General features: G+C 39.6%; 1 protein-coding gene across 1 annotated transcript in view; it reads left to right on the top strand.

Moving 5' to 3' along the window:
• Nucleotides 1-290: 290 nt before the first annotated feature.
• Nucleotides 291-22340, top strand: part of LOC306845563 (protein Wnt-9a-like) — a gene marked incomplete at its 5' end in the record, with an annotated part of 35165 nt that continues 13115 nt past the window's right edge. The window contains one exon of the mRNA XM_079378433.1: nt 291-487. Coding sequence (XP_079234559.1) covers nt 291-487 — 197 coding nt within the window. The remainder of the gene's footprint in view (nt 488-22340) is intronic.

Below are 22340 nucleotides of genomic sequence, written 5' to 3'. Positions count from 1 at the left end.
AGTTATAGAATAGCCAGATGCAGTAGGCTATATAAGAAAAACGGTGCACTTACTCCATTTCAGAAGTATCACGATTATTAGTGCACATGCTTAGAAACAATCTAGCTTTCTTATTACAGCAAACGCAAATAATTAAACCAGACTTTGAAAATCCAGCTGGCCATTCAGCCACCCCCCCCCCCCCCCCCCCTCTCTCTCTCTCTCTCTCTCTCTCGTTCTCTCTCTCTCTCTCTCTCTCTCTCGTTCTCTCTCTCTCTCTCTCTCTCTCTCTCTCGTTCTGTTCTAAGTGAATGGGCGGAGCGCAGAAAGTGTATAAGAAGTGCCGTTCTCACAAGCAGGGATTTTACGCAGCAACTCAGGACGAACGAAATGAGCTGCCCCAGAGACGCTACAAAATGCTGGATGGACACCTTCTTCTGGGATGGTTATCATTTACCATTATAGTACATCTGATCAGCTTGCCTGGACCGTGCACAGCTTACTTCGGGTAGGCAGAGGAACTCTTCCTCAAACTTTAAATGTTTTTCAAGCCTCACGTTTGTAATGAATAGACTAAAGATAGATTTTAAATTTATGAATCAAAAATCACACAAAAAGACAACGCAAACTAGGAAATGTTATGTAAACTTCTCTCCGCAACAACCTGTAGAGTTCAGATTCAGTCTGAGTGATGTTCTCATTATAGCATGTTTGCATTAATAACTTATTTATAAATTAAATAAATTTGCCCTTATTTACAAGTTCATTAAATAGTGCATACCGGCGCATTTATCAATGTTTTAATTCAATAGCGTGCTTTGAATGGCAGGTACTAGCCGGTCAGGTTTGTCTTTTTCATAGATGCTTGTAGAAGAATGAAAACAGACACGAGCAGCTCTCAACAGCTGTTAACAATAAAGCTACGAAGATCTCTAACCTGGTGGCCAAAACGTCTGTTCAGATCGCAGATAATATTTCTTCATCCAGCATAAACACTCGTTTGGCACCCCATCGCTCGCTCTAAGTTTAATAAGCGCAAGTTCAAGAATGTGTGTTGAATTTACAGTTTCCCCAGTTCCCCCTATAAACATTCCCCTAGCATAATTTTAATTGAGGTAATTGTGATACCGCGGAACGCCTTTGGAATACGTTCCTCAATGACGCGTACATTTCTGCTTATTGATATTCTTCCATTACGCGCCTTCATGTTTCAAGAAACGTGTGTTTAACTTTTAATCATCGTCTTTAAATCATTGTCACTTGCATCAACAAGCTAGAAACCAAGTTTGGAAGGTAAAAGTAGAGAGGCTGACTACAATGAAAGTCTTTTATATACAGACACAGAATATGTAAATTACATAAGAGTGCATGTAATCCAACATTATTGGACGTAATCCACGGACAGGTGTGCGTTAACGCTTAATTTGTAGTGATGCACAAGACAGCATTTTTTCCCATTCAACAACTGCTCAGAGGTTCATGACACTATCATTATTTCTCTTGGCTCAACAGTGATGGAAGATTCTGTGTGAAAGGTGTGCTAAGGAGAGGATATTGTTAGGGCAAATCAAGGGCCAGGGCGGGAGTGGCTCCCTCAGGCCCCATTGAACATTATGAAGCAGTAAACCGGTTTGTTGGGCTGCAGTGGTTGTAGACTGGGTCTAAGCCTATTCTACCCCCTCTTAGGAAGTCAATAAATTTAATAAATGCTGGCCTGCGTTCGCATGGGTGGGACAGTACAGTACTTCATAAAGATTTATAGTCTCCATTATTTGATCTGAAAGATTGTTATCAATTGGAGTTAGCCTCTTAAGAATATTTTCCCCTTGTTTTTTTGGCACATTTAATGGAAAACAATAAACTACAATGTCTGATAATGAGCAGATATGCAGCGTCGAGAGGCTGTGTCTAATAAATGTCTTGATATTTTTAACATTCAATTTGTCATGCGTATGTGAGCCATTGTTTAAAAGTACTCAAACTTTTGCCAGTTTCAGCACTTTGTTGACTTTGACGGAAACTGCTTGTGCTTCCATGTTATCGGGTCATGAAAACAAGCTATAGGAAACTCATTAGTGATATACTTCACTATGGGTGTTCTTTCTTATCTCACACAATGAGTGTTAATTTTGAACGCTGATATGGGTGTCATTTTCTAGGCTTTTTGTTGAACTCTACAGTCAAAGAGGGGGGCGACTCCTCAAGACAAGGACACAATCACAAATCAAACAAGCCATTTCAACCTTGTGCTAGAAACAGCACGAACCCATTACCTTCTGACATGTTGTCACACTTGCTTCCACTAACGTGCAAATAAATACCTTCCGTGAGGCGAATGCATCTTCTGGCCACTGATTTACTTAAATAGAGGATCAATGTTGCATACTCAATTTCCCCGGTGCGGTGGAGCATATGTGAAACTTAAACACAGTCTCTGTTTGACCTCGGTCTGTGTCTCTGAGGGTTGGGTGGGATTCCTTGCCTATAGTTGAGCCGCTGCTGAAATTGTCATCCTGGCCACAAGAATGCAAAGCCTTAGTTTTTACCAGCCGTCCCCTCCAGCCTGTAGCAGCAGGTGCCCAGTGTTTATTTCAGCTGTATCTCCAGGTTCGGTTGGTTGGGGACAAAATGGTGGTGGAACATTGCAGCAATACACACTTTTTGTCTAGGTGTAGAGCTCACCTCAAACAGCCTGAGGGACGAGAGGGGAAGAGGTTACGTGCTGGGAAAACATGGGGAAAATAAGCCCTGAATATCCATGGAATGAGATTCTTTTGTACCTGGCTTTGACAAGTTTATGCAGATCTCCTGAGGAAGCCAGCCTGGGGTCACACGTGGGGAACCTGAATCGAAATGAGGGTAAAGACTGATATGTGAGAAGCTGGCTATTGCCACTTAAATTATGATTCTAGAGATGCAAATTATGTGATGCGTTTACATTTGAAAAGCCCAAAACTGTTGCATTGCTATCTCAACAGTAAGTTATGACGAATGACTTGCCATTTAAAAGGAAGACTGGTGAAATGCGCTCGACCTGTTAACAAGGAACTATTAAAAATCTTTATCAGTTGATAAGTGTTATTTTAACTTTATTTTAACACCAGCTGCTTCTCACATGTTCCAAAACCCTGTGTTGAAGATGTTGGCTGCAACAAGATGCAAGTGTATGTGCATTATAACCCTGTAATAAGGGCTCAACCGATTCTGGTTCTGTTGTAGTTCTGGCCCCTAGAACCCAGTCAGAACAGGCCCAAACCTCCCACAGTATTTCTTTAGGAAACACTCAGACTCTTGCCTTTTGCATTTGTAGATCTGCAGTGAAAAATGTGCATCACTCCTCATGTATTCATCTGTCATTTATTTTGATTTCGTTAACTAAATAATGAGTCATATTTTGTCACGACCTGTCCATCAGTAGGTGCAGCAGCAGTTGCAGTGCCTGATGTTTCCACCAGGGGGTGGAGTCACTACTGTAAAAGCACCCTGCTCTTCAATCATCAGCTGATGCTTTATGAAACCTTAGCACAGTGGGAAATGAGTGGCAAAAACAGATATGAGCACAGAGAGCTACGTGACGAGGATACATGGAGAAGGTCAACAGAGCAGCAGTTTTATTCAAAGGTAGTTGTGGTCAGTTTGATCTGTTTGCGATGGCATTTTTTGGCCGCGACTCTCAGGAAAGCCCCTGTACAGAAGCAGTTCACTGCATAAGACTTCAGATTAAATCTCCTGACTAGACTTGGGCTCGGGAATGTTGATGAGAGCGGCTGCTTGAGCTGTGGTGGATCGCCTTTCAGTGCCAGAGAATAGCAGTGTCTGCAACTGAAGATCCTCACATGTGACCACTTCCTATACACACCCACAGACATTTGACTGAATCATATGCATGTTTTCTTTACATCAAACTTAAACTGTGTTTCACTTAACAGACACGTGATGGTCTTTTCTAAAGGTGCAACTCCACCGAGGTGTGTGTCCTTGCTGGACAGCTTAACACAGTGTAACGTTTCTACTATAAACGCACTTACGATTATGAACATTTCTATGGCTGTCGTGACATTTCAAGTAACCACTTGAAAAACATCAATCCGTGTCTCTATATTTCTACCGGTTTGTTTTTCCTCAATGGCTTTCTCAACAAGCTGTGAGAATGGCTTCTCCCGCAGGAGTCATCCCAACCCTGCCTTGATTATATGGTATTATTGCTCTGGGGAATGTCTTTAAATGTGTTTGGCACACTTGCATCCAAACGGCTCAATATTCTGGTAGTATGGCTCCAACCACAGTTTGGAGGTCTGCCTCGATTTTTTAAGAGAGGGCGGGTCCGCTTCTGCCATAACCCAGTCAGCGGTGTGTTTTGTAGATATGTAGGCTGTTGTTGGGAATGCAGTGATGGGCACCGCACACAGGAACGCATTGCCAGGCAAAACCGGAAAGCCAATATGGAATCTGAATAGCTTTTGGTGGTCAAAGATTGATGAAATGACGTTAATTAGTGGCACTACCATGTCATGTGTTTTCCGTCTCCTACCACAGGCTGTTTTCCGCCACAAAGGGCTTTGGGTGGACTCTGGGCCAAAATGATCAGTAACTACAGCCAAGATTAGATGACTGAAAAACCATAAGATGACTGTAAAAACCCTGAGTTATGAACCATACATGCACATTTATTACGTGGACTGGGTGTTGATGTCAAAACAGTAGGCAAGGCAAACCAAGAATGTACCTCAAATTCGTGCTTTTTCCGTTTCATTATGCTTGCATCAAACTTGGAGGTTTTAATTAAAGCTTTTTTGCCTCTTCATTTGGTCTGTTAAAGCCGCAATGCCTGCATAATGTGAACAAACAAACAAAAACACACAACCACAGATGAATGTCTCAATAGATGGTTTTGGCTAGGGTAGCTTACGCGCATGAATCAGTCTTTAAGACTGAACTGGGGAACAATATACTGCTAAATTATTATATATATATTTTATATATATATTATATGAAGATTCAAGTACTTCAGCTGGTTCCTCTAGGCATCGGTAGTTGTCAGATTTCACGAGAGTCTCTAATATGTAGGAAAATATATATAATCTCTGTCAGCAGCAAATATAAATAACCAACTAATATAGCTTGCATTTTAAGATTAATTGGCTCTGTGAAATGCATTCTGGTCTTTGGTTCCTCAAGGCACCAGCTGCAGTACTTGTAACTATAGTACAAGGTACACTTAGACTTTACGGGAGTCTCTAATATGTAGAAAAAGCTATATAATTTCTGTCAGCAGCAAATATAAATAACTGTAACTAATACAGCTGTCATTTTAAGATTAATTGGTTCTGTAAAAGACATTTTGGTCTTCTATTTGGAATGAAGATGATCAATGTATCAGCGCACCCACAGAATCAGTGTCATAGACGCTGTGTCATTATATTGTCACGCAACTTACAATAAGAACCATAAATGCTACGTTACTAAGCCCCGCAGTCAAAGCATGTTAGGATTCCCATCTTCTCGAGTCCATTTTTATGCTTTTATGGTCAGGCAAAACACATCATTAAGGGCTATGCTTGCATGCTTTTAGAAAAGGCTTTTAGTGGAAGCCCAAATGAGAGAGTGGAGCAGCTCTCGTACCTGTCACTGGGTGCTGGGGTTCTCAGTGCCATGGTGTGAGGTCGATAGGTAGAGTCATGTGGAGCTCTGTGGTGCACCCATGCTGTGCCAGTCACACAGTCACCATCGCTGAGCAGCTGACCTGTGCCGAGCCCCGTGGTTAAACCTCTTACTAATGCTAACCACACGCACGGTACTGTACGCACCAACCTACTGTGTGTGTCCTACTCTACAACCACTACATTTATAGTTAAGTTATTTTCTAAGATATTCTGCCCTGTTAATATTGTTTCACCATTGAGATTACTTAGAGTGACTGGAGACTATTGCTGTGCTGCTTCTCAGGTTAGTTTACAAATAAAACAACCTCAGTAGTGACTCCTCAATTGTATTTCAAAAGAGATCACAAAAATATGAAAAACTATGTCTACAGTATATTTGTCAAGTTAACATAATTTCTTAAAAATATGTCACTTTTTTGTCACCTGAAACATGCTGAGACTTGTGTGTTCCAAAGCAACTTATATAATGCCATTATTATAAGTGCAAATTTTTGGATTCCTGATGAATGAGTGAGGTATATTTGCCCAAGTTTATTTGTATAATGCATTTCCCACACTCAGGTAGCTTCATTTTTGGGAGACACTTTATTTTGATGGTCCTCATTAGACATTCTGTTGACTATAAGTAACTTTGTCACTACATGTCAATTGCTAGTCATTAAAGTATTAGTAGACCATCTGCTTAATATCTGCTAACACTTTCTTCAGATATCTGTAGTCTACTGACTATGAGTAACTTTGCAACTATAGTCAACTTAGTTCATATGTGACCCTGGACCACAAAACCAGTCATAAGAGTCAATTTTCGGAAATTGAGATTTATACAACACCTGAAAGCTGAATAAATAGGCTTTCCGTTGATGAATGATTTGTTAGGACAGGACAATATTTGGCCGAGATACAACTATTTGATCTGAGGGTGCAAAAAAAAAAAAAATCTAAATATTGATTTTATATATCGTCTTTAAAGATGTCCAAATTAAGTCCTTAGCAATGCATATTACTAATCAAAAATTAAGTTTTAATATATTTACAGTAGGAAATTTATAAAATATCTTCATGAAACATGATCTTTACTTAATATTCTAATGATTTTTGGCATAAAAGAAAAATGTATAATTTTGACCCATACAATACATTGTTGGCTATTGCTACAAATATACCCCAGCGACTTAAGACTGGTTTTGTGCTCCAGGGTCACATATAGCCTAACTGTCTAATAATGCTATACTAATACTTTAATGACTGGTAGTTGACATGTAGTTGCAGAGTTACTACAGTTGACCATCAAAATAAAGTGTAATTCCAGTTTCGCTTTGAATAAATTAGTTTTAGCTTGGTGTTCATAGATTATAATGAATGACACCATACTTTATGTTTGTTTTATACTTACATTTTTCATTCCTGTTCTGAATATCGTTTAAGTAAAATGATTTGCTATGGAGTTGAGGGAAATAAAATGCTTGTTTATAGTCTTTCTGTTTGTAAGCATTTCATTTTTATTTACTGGTATTATACATTATTTCTGAAAGTAATAATAAATTTGGACTCACACCAATGCGACTTGCCTGTGCTTTTTCTTTCAACAATGCACTTTTGACCTGGTGTGACTTGGAAAATACGGTACCTACATTCTACATTCAAACATCAGTGGATTCAATTTTTATTCAATTAATTTGTCATCAGATTCTGCTAAGACCAGGTATTAAACTAAAAACTATTTTGTTAAATGCCTTGTCCCACACGTTTGTGCTACAGGCATGAACGATATCTCCACTCATGCATCTTGTTGAGGAAAGATGTACTACTACATTTCCAAGACTTAATGCATGATTTTGGCAGGTGAGCTTGAGACGTTTCTTTAGCAATGGTCTAGCAACAATCCACAGCATCGTGTCAATTATTTTTCATGGATAAACACCAACTCATACACTTACACGTAGTGTATCTCAATAATTGCTTGCTTACTTAAGACTGGCTCATTTTAAAATAAATTTTAGACAAACAACAATGACGTTGAAATCCCCTAAGAAATTAAGCTTTCCTTTGGGATGTTCTAGGTATTGTCCATTAACTCTTCCTTTAGATATTACACCTGGTTACAGCTGTAGTAGACTGGCAACTCTGTTAATGATTTCAAGTACTCATGTGAACTTGCCAAACAAAATATTAGTGCCAAGTGAACAAACATGTCATCCTCATCCATCTGGCCCCATTAACACATGGAAAACACTTTTCTTTGCGAAATGTTTCAAACATTCTGGAATGACTATCCGTGTCCGATTGATTTTTAGCCATCCTGTGTGTGTACATCTGCAGTTTTTCTGTGTTCTGTTGTGACTAGAACTGACAAATTTACAACGTGATATTTCTCAACATCTCAGCTATTGTGCCAGTGACTGGTGTTGGGAATCCAGAGAGCAAGTCTCATTAGACAGCCACAGCCCACAGTGACTCTTAAAGGTCATGGTGACTCGTTTACATCCTGTGTGTGTCACTTAACTGTTGCCGTCATGTCCCGTCATCTTCTTGCTGTTTGGGAGCACTTTGTTCTTGCAAGGCAGACAGTTCGCTGGTGAATTCACAGATAATTTTAGGGGTGCAGACTGTGTTCATGAAGATTTGTCATCGTATAGAGCAGTTTCTGTATGCTGACTTGCATTTAGTGGTGCTGATTGATTCCACACTCTAAAAGATAATGGGTTAAATACAACCCAGTGCTGGGTAAATATTGGACAGAACACATGCTGGGTTGTTTTTAAAGAACGTTTGGGTTAAATGTGTAACCCAACCTTCTGGGCAGTAACCCAACTGCTGGGTCTAAACAACCCAATCGCTGGGTTCATCCATATTTTACCCAGCCCTGGGTTGTATTTAACCCATTATCATTTTTTTTGATTGCAGTCCCAAAAATCATAATCATGGAACTGACTACAATGCATTTTTGTCAAATTTGTGTTAAGAATTTTAGAGAAAGATGGAAAAGTCATAAGTGATTTAACACTAGGTTTTAGTCACGTTCATTCTTAAACTTGCAGTTGTTCATATATACAGTATATATTTGATATATATATATATATATAAAATGGTTCCATGTTTCTCAGATAATTTTCCATGTGTGACTTCCAAACAGAGACAGAAAATGTTTTATTAAAGCATTGTCATTGAATGCACATTATTTTACTTTGACAGTTTTGTGACTTTTTATGGCAGTGAAGATATTGGCTAAATGCATCTTTTGGGAGACTTCTTTACCTCTAAAGAGGACACTGAGATTCAAATTGCTGTCAAACCTGTGTACATATAAAATAAATACTGTCTAATAGTAAGTAGAAATGCAAGCAGTACAGTTTAGAGTACATAAAAACATTAACCAGTTACTGCTCTCAGATAATACACAAGACCTGTATACTTATCTCTTCTTCACAGCTGCCACAATTCCTTCACAATTCAGAAAACTCATAAACAATAAACACATCCAGCAAGTCTTACGATATATCCACCTGTCAAACCAGTAATCGCTAACCTGCAATGCCAACCGCACCCCACAGGTAAACATTCGCTTGAGCGTGATCATTATGAAAGGAGTCATTAGGATTTTTTGGCTGCCACACGTGGGGGCGGAAAGATGTAAAACAGGCTGCCACTGCTGCTTGGCTGGATCTACCACTGTTGCTTTCCTGCTGGGTCAAGCCAGCCAAACTGTAGATGGGACTCCAGCACTGCAACCTGAAATTCATCAGCTCTCTGAAGGAGATGTTCTCCTACCCCTGGAGTAGGAGGAGGTGTTTTCAGTACCCAACAGAGGAGGTGTTCTTTTTCTAGTGGAGTGTTTCTCAGGGCCCTCACCTCCTGGAGGAACTGTTCTGACAACAAAGTCAGCTCAGACAGGGGTCAGGGTTGGAGGCCACAGGTTCATTTCACTGACACTGAGCAGATATTGTGCAATTACGATTTACTTGCTGTCTTTCTGGTATCTATAACATTCATTGTGATGTGTGAAATGTCATTAAAGCATCTCAAAAAGCTCTGTCTGAACGAACATCATGGACTAACGCTAAATCCATCTTGCTGACACATCTGTTGAAATCTGGCTAGAATTGCCATGTTTTTGTCCAGAGAATTGAAGAAGTACATTCCAAGCCAAATCATAAACACGAATGGACTCCTTGAAGGTTTTTGTTTGGCTTGTGCGAGTAACTCACACTTTTCCTCACATCTGTCTTTCTTTTGGGTTACTGTGGTAGACAGCTGGGGGGGGGGGGGGGGGGGGGGGTGTCTGAGAAAAGGCTTTGTTTGGGGTCAACAGCTGGGGGGAATGATTGGCATGCATTTGAAGTAATTGGGGACCCTGACTTGCCAGCCGAGAGACCACACAGCCAGCAAGCCCAGACTCGCTGAAAGCAAGTTCGCTTTGTCTATGTTCGAGACTGTTAACTCTGTCTTGTGTGTGTGAGGACTTGTGCATGTGTGTGTGTGTGTGTGTGTGTGTGTGTGAAGACTTGTTTTTGTGGTGCAGTGACATTGAGTGTTGCTGTGTAGTTTGTTTGCAGATATTTACTATAAACACTACAAGTTATAAACTCACTAAGTGCACACCAAAAGACAAAATAAGCAACTGTATTTAAAGGAATAGTTCACCCAGAAATGAAAATGTACTCACCCTCAGGCTATCCGTGCCGTCAGAACGAGAGTCCAAACAGCTGATAAAAACATCACAATAATCCACATGAAATTAAAAGCTGCATGTTTGTGAGAAACAAATTCATAATTAAGACATTTTAATTGACTAGTCCCTGGAATGCGATTTTCAGCGTGGAAAGCAATCTAAAATAAACAAGATTTCAACCGAAGGGTATCCCTCGGATCTGATTTGTGCCACCTCACATTTAATTTGACCCCCCCAACCCCTCAAACCGTGTCAATTACCATTTGATGCAGACGATCACTGGGAATGGACTCTGGCTTCATTGTGGGTGTGGGCTCTGGCTCTGTGACCATGGTGGGTGTGGGCTGTGGCTCTGGATCTGTTGCAGGCTTGGGGAGAGCCTGGATGAGCTCAGGAGGGTGTGCTGGGACTATTGCAGACACTGGGGGGTTGAGATCCTCCTCTCTCTCTCACAAATATTGTGAAGGCAGATGCACAATGCATGAGTACCCAGTTCAAATACTCACTAAGCATCCCTCAAGGACCAACTCTGAGCAGACATGCTCTCCTCTAAGCTTCGAGTCACGCACGGAAAAGCATGCAGAGGCTGTCATTGCTGTAGTGGACGGTGGGCCAGATCTGAAACAATCCTGTGTGTGGTCTTCAAGGGAGCAATCCCCACGTGAGAGGAGGAGGATCTGTACTGCTGTTAGATCCATTTTAAGGTCCGTTCTTCTGTCATTGGGTGGTTGTGGAAGCAAGGAGAAGAGATGAAATTAAGAGCTATATTTACATGGGAACAAACAAGATGCAAAATGTGACACAGGTGTACACAAATGTGTAGCTATGGCTAGAATACATTATACAACTTTTAAAATCTGAACAGATTTTAAAACACTGGGCATCATATACTTACCAACTTCGTAAACATCACAGAGGAAAAACTGGCCATCATACATTAAACGACTGAGGATCACTTCACTACCAGACTTTTAAGTTGTTCTGATTGCGCCTTTTTGCTTGGAAACACATGACAAATAAAAACAACGTGCAATATTGGCTGAAAATATCAAACATGTTTGATATCCTCAGACTGGATAGAATCAGAGTCTTTGATGATAATATACTCCGCGATTTTCTATGGAATCTGTCAACTCTAATCTGCAGAATGGCTCTGACTTTCTGCAACTCGCAAAACTGATGCACATATAAATTCTCCTCCCCATTCACATCTGTCGTAATAATTTACATTTATATTTTACCTTTGCAGTTTAAGTAAACCATACATGTCATATATTTCAAGAGAGCATCTTGCTTTATTAATATTTATTATGAATGCCTTAAATAACGAATTTAACAACATAAGGGCAGACGCCTTCAGTGCAGCTGATGACGCTTTATGTGATGCATGAGTGGTCAAGAATATTCCAGTGTTCATCCTTTGATTCCTCCGTCCTCATTTCCTTGCATCCTTCCCTCATACCCTAAGGGGGGTGGCGCTAAGATGCGAGGAAAGGAAATGAGGAGCCACAAATAAGAAATGAGAAGCACCCACAGACAGTGTAGGAAACATACATATCAAAATAAGAGTCCATGGATCAGAACATAAACGTGGCATTTAGGTGAATTTAAGAGTGATTTTTACCCCCCCCCCTCCCATTTAGGACTTAAGTACATCTTTATATGTAATTTCATAATTACTTATATTGTCTTTTAAATACAGTTAAAGTGTACCGCTGAATGTACTTACAAGCAGGTATGGTGAACTAAAATATACTCAAAAGTTATTTCTATTGAAACTTTTATATTGTGTATTTAAATATTACAATTACACATTTGCAATGAAGTTGCAATTTTTAAACGTACATTTGAAATAATATTAACTTTAAATGTAATGCCAAATAAACTGTAGTTCAAATTATAATCAAGTACTTTACATGTAGATATGTCAGTCAACACATCAAAATAGATGTACCTTTTTAAAGCACAACAAATGATTATTAAAACAATGATTTGAAATGTACTTTAAACTAAAACTTTTAATTTGACATTGTTACAAAGTGGACTTTTTAAAAGTGAAAATAGTCATAAAAATGTACTCTCAGTGGCATTTTATTTCAATATTATCAGCAAGTAAAATAAAAAATAAAAAAGTAAACTTTCAAGATTTTAACGGATGTTGAAGGTCACGGGAGTGATGTAAGCAGATGATAAACAAGCTCCTCCCGAACTTTTGTTTGGTACTCCATATCTCAAACTGTCAGGGTTCTGAGTGTGATTAGTTATGCTGTGTCTCTTCACATCTGTTTTCTATAATCTCTCTCCCATGCTACGAACAACATCAGGTTTTTAATGTTATCCACTGACCTTTCCGCTCCCACAGGAGCCTTTTCTTTTCCCAAATGATCTCTTCTCTTCTGACATCATGTTGTTCGTGAGCCAAACAATTTCGTAGCTCACATGCACACACTTACCGTTATGGTGCATGCAAAGAACTGTTTAACAGAAGGTCATGATCTTGAGCTTGTGAATGGAATGTAGTGGACAGCAAGCAGAGAGAATGGCAAAGTTTGAAACCCCATTTCCACACAGCGGTGTGGAAAAGTTGCAATTCAGTTTGATCGTGTTTCTGTGAACAACATAAACAGATGTCTTTTGCATTCAGAAAAAGCTCTCGAGGAGAAGGAACTGAAGGAAATGTATCCATAAGTAGGTATTCATTTTGTAGCTGTGTTAGTTAAGGTCATTGCATGCGTTTTTCTGTATTCCCCATCCTTTCCTATCAAAATGCATGCTACGGATGTGAAAACTCAGAAAATCGAACCTGATACGAATTTTTTTTTGATGGACGAACGTTTCGGAGGCAATGTGCAAACGTGATTGACACAACGTGAGGTCGTATTTATTTTTTAACGTGCGAACATTTTGGATGAACATTTCGGACTCAGTGTGCAATGACCTTTACTCTTGTCTGTTTTTTGTTAATAAAATTTTAAAATGAGGCTCTACAAGTTGCAGATATCTTACAAATCCTACAGATTGATCAGCTGACAAACTTCCTCCAATTTGCACTTTATTTACTTCCTTGATTGTTCTTTTACTGTTAAGGTGAAATTCCTTAGCTGGTACCCGAGGTAAAAGAGAGAAGAGGCACCTGACGCTCCCGCACTCACCTCAAGTGATGTGTAACCAAAACTCATAACATTAATTTGGTGCCACATGTGAGAACCACTACAGCCATGTGTTTTCAGTATGCAGGAACTTCTCAGACAAATCTCAGTAAATCCTCAGACAAGGGCATCATTTGCTTTACTGCAATACACTGAGTTGTGGCTTTCCCTGTGTCTCAGATTCATCTTTGAAACCTACTCTGCTGCTCATCCATTATTCATAAACACTTTATTGCAAGGTCTAATCACAAATATGCTGAACAGACAGACAACAGAGTTTAGAACAAACAACAACTTTAAGGAACCTGGCAAGAACCTCCAGAGTGTGTAATGAACCATTTTAGTTCAACCCTCACCACGGAAAATGCATATGATGGTTATGTCACGGGTAATATGAAGTGCTGACAGTAATAAAAAAGGGGCAAACAAGCCCCAGAGCGCTGAGTGACAGAACTGCAGCAAAGACTCTTGTGAGAGAGCATGATGGAAAAAGCCAAGTGGTGAAAAATCATACAACCCTAAAGATAACACACCAGTGCTGTTATAATCTCATACCGAATTTGAACACCTGGAAAAAAAAAAAAAAAAAAAATTGTAAATGGTCTGGGACTCATAATATGAGTCAGGTCAAATTTATTTGTATAGCTCTTTTCACAATACACATCTTTTTTAAAAGAAGCTTTACAGTAAGGCAAAATGTTTTGCCTATAATGTAAACCATCTTTAACATAGATTATTATCCATAGAGCTGGATAATATGGTGATACATAACAATGGTATAAATGATCCTCCAAATTTAGATTTAGCTATAGTATATTTATTGAATTCATTTTGTGTAGCAGATAGATTGCCTGAACAGTCTAAAGCAAGTCTATCTTTTTTACTGAAAGCGCAATTTATGACATTTTAACTAAAAATATTACGAGGTCAGTTTTTTTAATGTCAAAACATAGATTTGGGTGAATAGTTCACAAGACAATCTATAATATGCATTTACACCTTATTAAAATATAAATATCAATCTGTTCTGTTTGAGGCAAGAGTAAGCAGTTCTCAAAAAGTAATAATTCAAATATGAAATAAGATACAATTTGCTTTCAAATAGTACCATCTCGGTAAACAGACAACACAAATAGACAGAATTATTATATTGTGATGTCCAGTGTTGGGGAAAGTTACTTTTAAAAGTAATGCATTACAATTTAATTAGTTACCTGAAAAAGTAACTAATTACGTTACTTAGTTACTTTTTATGGAAAGTAATGCGTTGTTACTTTTGCGTTAATGTTTAAATCTGGGCATGGCTTGCTTCTTTGTTTTTAATATTAAAAAAATTCTAATGTAAAAGCCTTTTTGCATCATAAGTGAAATGAATTCACCTCAGGCTGAAAGAAAATTACATTCATGCAGGAGAAGATCACTCTTCAGCTATAAAAAAAGAAGCACAAATGTTAGTTTATCTAAAGTAAATTTTTGCTTGTTAGTATGCTTGAATTGCAACATCGAAGGTCAGCAGCAAAGACACTGGTTAATAAAACGGGATTAAAAAAACAGCTCTGATGCATCGAGTCATAAACTCCACAAGACTTCTAAACGTGACCTGTGGCATCTGACACCAAGGCAATAGCAGCAGACCCTTTAAAGGTATAGTTCACCCAAAAATGAAAATTATCCCATAATTTACTCACCCTCGAGCCATCCTAGGTGTAGGTGCCTTACTTCTTTCAGACAAACATCCTGCCATATGTTGTAACTCGACTCGCTCTTGAACGCACGTACAGCAGTTGCTGGAAGCCAGTGATAATAGATTAATAAAGTTTTAAATATGGATTTTTTTTCTTACAAAACCCCATTGATTTACTTCAGAAGGCATTCATTAACCCACTGGAGTCGTATGGATTACTTTTATGATAGATGGATGCGCTTTTTGGAGCTTCAAAAAGTCAGGTACCATTCACTGTCATTACGAATCTAGGAAGAGCCAGGGTATTATTTAATATAACTCAGATTGTATTCATCTGAAAGAAGACATATAAATGGATGGCTTGAGGGTGAGTAAATGATAATTTTAATTTCACCATTCCTTTAAATCTTGTAAATTGTGAGGTGAGGCCATGGATTGGATTAAACTAATTATCGTTACACAAATGGATTGAGATCTGGGGAGTTTGGAAGCCAAGGCAACACCTTGAACTCTTGTTCCTCAAACCATTCCTAAACTATTTTTGCAGTGTGGCAGGGTGCATAATCCTGCTAAAAGAGGCCACAGCAACAGGAAACACCATTGCCATGAAGGGGTGTTTGTGGTCTGCAACAATCTTTAGGTAGGTGGTACATGTTAAAGGAACATAAATGCCATGACCCAAGGTTTCCCAGCAGAACATTGTCCAGAGCATAACACTCCAGCCTGCGTTCTTTCCATAATGCATATCTTCCTCAGGTAAACAAGACATGCACCCAATCCTCCAACTGGTTTAAAAGACAACATGATTCATCAGACCAGGCAAACTTCATCCATTGCTCCATGGTCCAGTTCAGACGCTCAGTGGTGGACTTGGGTCATCTTGGGAACTCTGTATGTCCTGACACCTTTCTATCGTGGCCACCATTAAGTTATTAAGTTTTCAGTAATTTGAGCTACAATAGCTCTTCTGTGTAATCGGACCAGACGGGGTAGCCTTCGCTCCCCACATGCATCAGTGAGCCTTGGGCGGCCATGACCCTGTCACCGGTTCACTGGTTGTCCTTCCTTGCACCATTTTTGGTAGCTACTAACCACTGCATACAACCCACAAGACTTGCCGTTTTGGAAATGTTCTGACCCAGTCATTTAGTCATCACTATTTGGCATTGTCACTCAGATCTTTTCACTTGCCCATTTTTTCCTGCGTCCAACACATGAAATACAAGAACTGGCTGTTCACCTGCTGCCTGATATGTCCCACCGCTTGACAGATGCTGTTGTAATGATACAATCAATGTTTTTCACTTCACCTTTCAGCGGTTTAATGTTGTGACTGATCAGTGTATAGCACTCTGTTTCATTAGTTTCATAGTCGGTTCTTGTTTGATATGGTGGGTTGATATTGGTTGGTTCTTTTTTGAACGTTTGATAGTTAAACTGTTTAGCTGTTATATTTGTCGTCCTCTGTGTTTTCCTTATTGTTTTATCTGCTTCTCTACAGAATATTAAAAAAAAGGGCTGTACTCTGTCTTAAAACTGCATGTGTCAGATGTGTTCAGCTGACTTCTCAGAAAAGTTGGGAAGCTAGTCTGATTTTGATTGATTCTGGATCTCAGTTTTTCAGTTTCCTAATTTTTTTGTTCTTATATTGCAGATACTTTCCTGCAATGTTTAGTTCCAACTCTAATCAAACAGATTTGAACCAGTCAGTCGAGGTCTTTGAGTTCACATGAAAATGACAGGTGTGTTAGAGCAGGGCTGGAACTACATTCTCTGGGAAGGTGGATTACCAGAAGCAGGATTTAATATTTCTGATTTGGAAGAACAAGAGATATTATCATTTTGTAGCACAAAACCATCTGTCTCCTTCCTACTGAATCTGATGGATAGAGTCATTGTTTGTTTCCTCCTTGTACTTTATCCTGCTCTGTGTTCACAAATTCCATATATCTCTCTCTGAAATGCACACACATACACAGTTTGAACATACTGGTCATCTAAAAAACATGATTTTTGATAACCTGTTGTGCAGGTTAGTACTTAGTACAAAGAGTTGTTTTTACTTGTTTGTGAAAAAGTACCAAAGCAATTTCAAATAATAATAATAATGTAGCATCCAGACATATTGTTGAGTAGAGTCTGCCTTGACAACCTGTAGGGATTTAACATTCGCTCACTGCCATGTTGACAAGTACACAATTATTCATAATAATCATTCATACGAATGGGAGATGTAATAACACTGATTTTTCTGGGTGTAGTCTTACCTTAAATTTAAAAGAGATTGTCTTTTTGATAGAAATTTTGCAACACTCAATATGTCGGCCTTATAGTTAAGTTCTTAATTAATCCTGTCTAACAGTTAAAACAGCCGGTTTGTTTACTTCAAAATGTGCATGTGGACAAGCTGGAAAGTAGAAAAAAAAAGATTTAAAGGGAAAGGGAAGTGGTGTGTGGCCGAGTATGGCTCTGCATTTAACCCATCCAAGTGTACACACAGTAGTGAACACACACCCGGAGCAGTGGGCAGCCATTGCTGCGGCGCCCGGGGAGCAGTTGGGGGTTCGGTGCCTTGCTCAAGGGTCTCACCTCAGTCGTGATATTGAGGGTGGAGAGAGTGTTGGTTATTCACTCCCCAACCTACAATCCCTGCCGGGCCTGAGACTCAAACCCACGACCTTCGGGTTACAAGTCCAACTCTCTATCCATTAGGCCACGACTGCACCTACCTTATGTATATCTTTCTTTTTTTTGTTCGATTTTATTCCTTATACAAATTATTGAAACATAATTTTAAGATTTTACCATACATGCACCATTTTAAATATGCTGAATGGAGAGTAATATTTTACAGTTGCAACAAGGGGATGAATAACATCTTATGAAAATGAGCTGTGTGAAGATTCTTCAAATATTCTTCGTGTTCTATGGAAATAACAGAGCATGGTTTTGGAACTGAATGAGGTTTAGTAAATAATGAAATGGCAAGTTTCCTTTTTGGGTGATCTATTGCTTGAAGAAGTCAAAGGTTTGTCCAGGGATAAAACTTCATTGTAAGATTTATTGCTAGTCTCTATTGACATACTGTAGACACTGTGAGCGGTCTGTCAAATCTATACAGTTTAGGAAAAAGAACACACATAAAAGCTCACACATAGCTGAGGTGACTTCATCTTTCAAAAGCCTGAATACTTGACTGCTCTCCATTCTCACACATACGGGCTTGCCCTCCAGCACTCTGGGTAAAAGGCTAAAAATACTGGGCTGTAAGCCATCGCCAGTAGCCCAGGGATTAGTGGAGCTCAGTGTCTCTGGCAGCTCTCCAGTTCCATAGTAGCTTTTGTGTTTCAGATAGAAGCATGTCTCAAAGACTTCTCAGAGGCCAGACATGACATCTCTGTTTTGTTTCTGTGAGATCTGTCAGTTTGTTCGCAGTTGCTTGAATTCTTACAGCCCAACATGTCTCTGATCTGCATATTATTGGCTGATAATGAACTCTTAATCCTTTTTGAAAGGACTGAAGGGTAAATGCACAAATGCATAAGTTTTGCTTTGGGCCAGAAATATACTTTATGCAAGAAATTTTTAATTAAGTTACAAATCAGCCATGACAGTAGCTGACTTGAAAGAGAAAATGGCAATAGAAGACTGTATTAGCTATTGTGGCAACAAGTACTCACAGTAAGTTGCATTATGAATGGTATTTTGAAACATGCAATGTCACAAACATTTCAAGCTACACAAGCTGAATTGCATGTGTTCACATACTTTTGTACAATGTCTTTGGAGCCTCATACAATGACTGCATTACTAAAGTTTCAGGCATTGCCATTAGAAAGTATACAGCTATGAACACTACATCTATTTTAAAGCTTTAGTTTAACTGTTGTGTCTTTTATATTTGATAATAATTAAGCAATGGTCACTTGTGAGTGATTTCAGTTTGTACCAAATGTGTACCTTTAGTATTTATTTGAAATGAAGTTTGATACTAATGAATGAAGTTCACTTGTAGCGTTAAACACGGCTGTGTTGCAGAGGGATAAACTGTCATTATAAATTAAGCTATGGATGTGGGTGTTGTTAATATGCTTTTGCAAGTCTTTGCTTGCCTAGTTTCTGTTGCTTAACTTGTCAATAGATGTCAAATTGCTGCAGTAAACAGATTCCTTACACTTAGCTTCAACTTACAAAGATTTTGTTTGTGTTCATTTAAACATGCTGAACTCATGCCTCGTCAGGGCTCCCGAGAGAAGTGTCTCACAGACATTTGCAGCCACCTGTTTAAATCTGTGTTATGTGTTCAGAATTTCCCTTTAGTACTTGGAATGAAACCTGTAGACTGTATTTTTGGCTCTCATGACCATTTGCATCATATACTTTATTTTGTCAGCTTCTCTGTAGAAGCGTCATTGCACATGTTTGCTTTTTGAGGTTACACTTACAGTCTGCCTTCTCGTCTGAGCTGTACAAGAAGAAATCGCAAGTATATTATAGCCACTATATGAGGATGTAGTTGTAATGGAAAGATACACTTTGCTGAGGAATTGAACATTCCTTTTTTTCCATTCCCAGAGGACCGTAGTATGCTGGTACGTTGAGGGTGGTCTCTCTGCGAGCCAGGATATTACAGGATCCCACAGGCAAGCCACAAGCGTGTCTAATGTCCTAATTGGATTATGCAGTTGCGGTTTCTTGACAGCAAATTATTCGAACAACCTGAACCCCTTGTGTTTTTAAGAGATGACAAATAATGTAAGACAGCATTTTTGGCGTACACCTCACAATTAACTCGACTCGACAATGTTCAGACGATATCGCCAGGTAGTATGTGACCACATAGGTCAAGCTCATTCATGAAGCGATCAAGAACTTTGTGGTCATTGCTGAGCACCCCACATATTCGCTTAAAGATTTCCTGGGAAAAGTTACTCTTTTTTCCCCCAGAATTCCCCCATTTTGTCAACCAGATCTCACAACAAGCCTGAAGCTTACAACTTAATAAAAACACAAGTGGACCCCCTTATATTTTTGCATGAAGTCACCTTTAAGCAACTGAATAAACATGTTTTTTGTGTCATGATTTCCTTATGAGGCAGCTTTTTTTCAAGCTCAGAATATATTGCATGAACGTTTGGAAACTTAGCTGCATGACGAGAATCAGTATTTCGTGCCAAAAAACTTGGTGTGTTGACATCCTCAGCAAAATTACATTGAGGTGATCAGAGCAGAATACCTCCAGTGCTGTCATTAATATCAACATCTGCTGCTCTGTTGATCTATGTTTTCTGGGCAACCCCTAGGTTGTAGTTAATAATAGCCAGCAACTATATTAGGAGACAAAAGTGGCAGATTTAAAGCTATAATCTTCACTGTAATAACATATGTGTTTTAAGACCCGAGTCTGTGAGTTTTGTAAATCCATTTATTCCTCTGCCTCTCATTGAATGTGTAAAAGGAACCCAGAAATTGCACATAATGAGCTACTGCTCTGCCAGTGCTGTCAATTGGTGTGACCAATATGGTCATTAGCTGACAGTCTTGTCCCCTGTATGTGTTATGAAAGTAACTCTCAGCTCTCCTCGTCACAAACCGCAGAATGCTGGTTAGATGTTCGCCAGCTATGCGGCAGACCCAGCCAGTGTGTTTTATGCTTGCATGGTCTAAAATAAACTGACAAAAGAGGTGCTGCTCCATCGCATGCTGCCTACACCATGACTAAAACATGAGATATTGGCTAAATACTGGTAAATAAGTATGTGTAGTTTTTGTTCTTAGTTTGGTTGCTGATATTTCTGTGATTATTGTTGGTGTTATCATTATACTATTATTGTTGTTAAGGGTTAGGGATTTGAACAAACCCCCAACTTTGGTGAATGATAAATAAATGTGTCTAAACAAAGCCATAGAGATTTGGATGTTTTCACTTGGGCCACCTAGCAACCCATCAACATTTCAGGCCTTGAAAAGGTCTTGAAACAATATGATGAGCTGAATCAGGTGTGTTTGATTAGGGAGATGTCCAAAATGTGTACTTTCGAACAGTGTTGGGAACCACTTCCCCAAAATTTGTAAACCCCGTTTGGGTTGTGTCTTCCATAGGGAATTATACATTTGAGAACATTCTCATTTGGCTCTGTTCGAAGGTGGTCGCATTTTTCTTCCCTCCCTCCCTATCCTGAACTTCCCTGCTTGCTCTCTAGTATTGTCCTGTCCTTCTTAAGAGACTCTCGCTGCACTATTTACAAAACCGAAATTATGGCTCTGATCAACTGGTCTCTTAACGCAATTGACACCATCTTCTCGACTAGAAGAGCGGGATCTGGAGAACCGGAATGTCCCGCTGGGACGTTTGCTGCTGGCTACACGATGGACGCATGGGAGAGATGGCGGGTCGTGTGTCTGGCGGCTCTCTCCGTGGAGGACATTGAAGACATCTTCTTATTCGGAACCATGATAACTGGGTTTCTGCTATTTGGATTAGGCGTTGCCCTAAACTATCGGAAAATTAAGGAGACGGGACTGGCTATCCAAAACCTCTCAAGGCTGCCCGTCATGATTGAGGCTGTAGGCAGAGCGGTCGCCTCTGAAACAGAGACGATTAACCGCAATATGGATTCGATCACGGCTAAGCTCTTGGCTTTGGAAAGGAAAATTGATGGACAAGGAGATCAGAATGGACAATGAGAATAGCTGTGAAACTGGAAGACAGCTGTTCGCCCAAAGACAAAACAATCTTATCTCTTTCCGGCTTCCCACAACAGAACGGCTTGGCAAGGCCGCTCTGGTATCAACTCTCCTGTGAATACTGCAGGGAGACGCTCTTTCTTCCCTCCCCCATCAAACACCTTGTTATTGTCGGGTGCTTGCGCTCTGTCCAAGGTCGTTTCCATGGCAATTGCTATGTCGCATCACAACCTGCGAACTGAGTCGACTGGTTTGGAGTGCTGGCGAAACGGATTTCAAGGCATACGAACTCACACGAACTTACACATACACACACTCATACACCTCCCTACCCCCATCCCACGCCTTCGTCGCTTCATCCTGTCAGTTGATAACGGGTCTGTGTGTTCGCGCTGTAATGGCTGCAGGCCGGATGGCTGTTTCGTCTGAACTAGGATTACTATGCAAGTTATGTTCCTGTGTTGACTGTGCTCTATGCTGAGGTTTTTGTCTGTTCTCACACTGCACAT

The sequence above is a fragment of the Barbus barbus genome (assembly GCF_936440315.1).
Source record: "Barbus barbus genome assembly, chromosome: 26".
Taxonomy (NCBI): Eukaryota; Metazoa; Chordata; class Actinopteri; order Cypriniformes; family Cyprinidae; genus Barbus; species Barbus barbus.
Note: the sequence above shows the minus strand (reverse complement) of the source record. Positions and strands in the feature narration are given on the sequence as shown.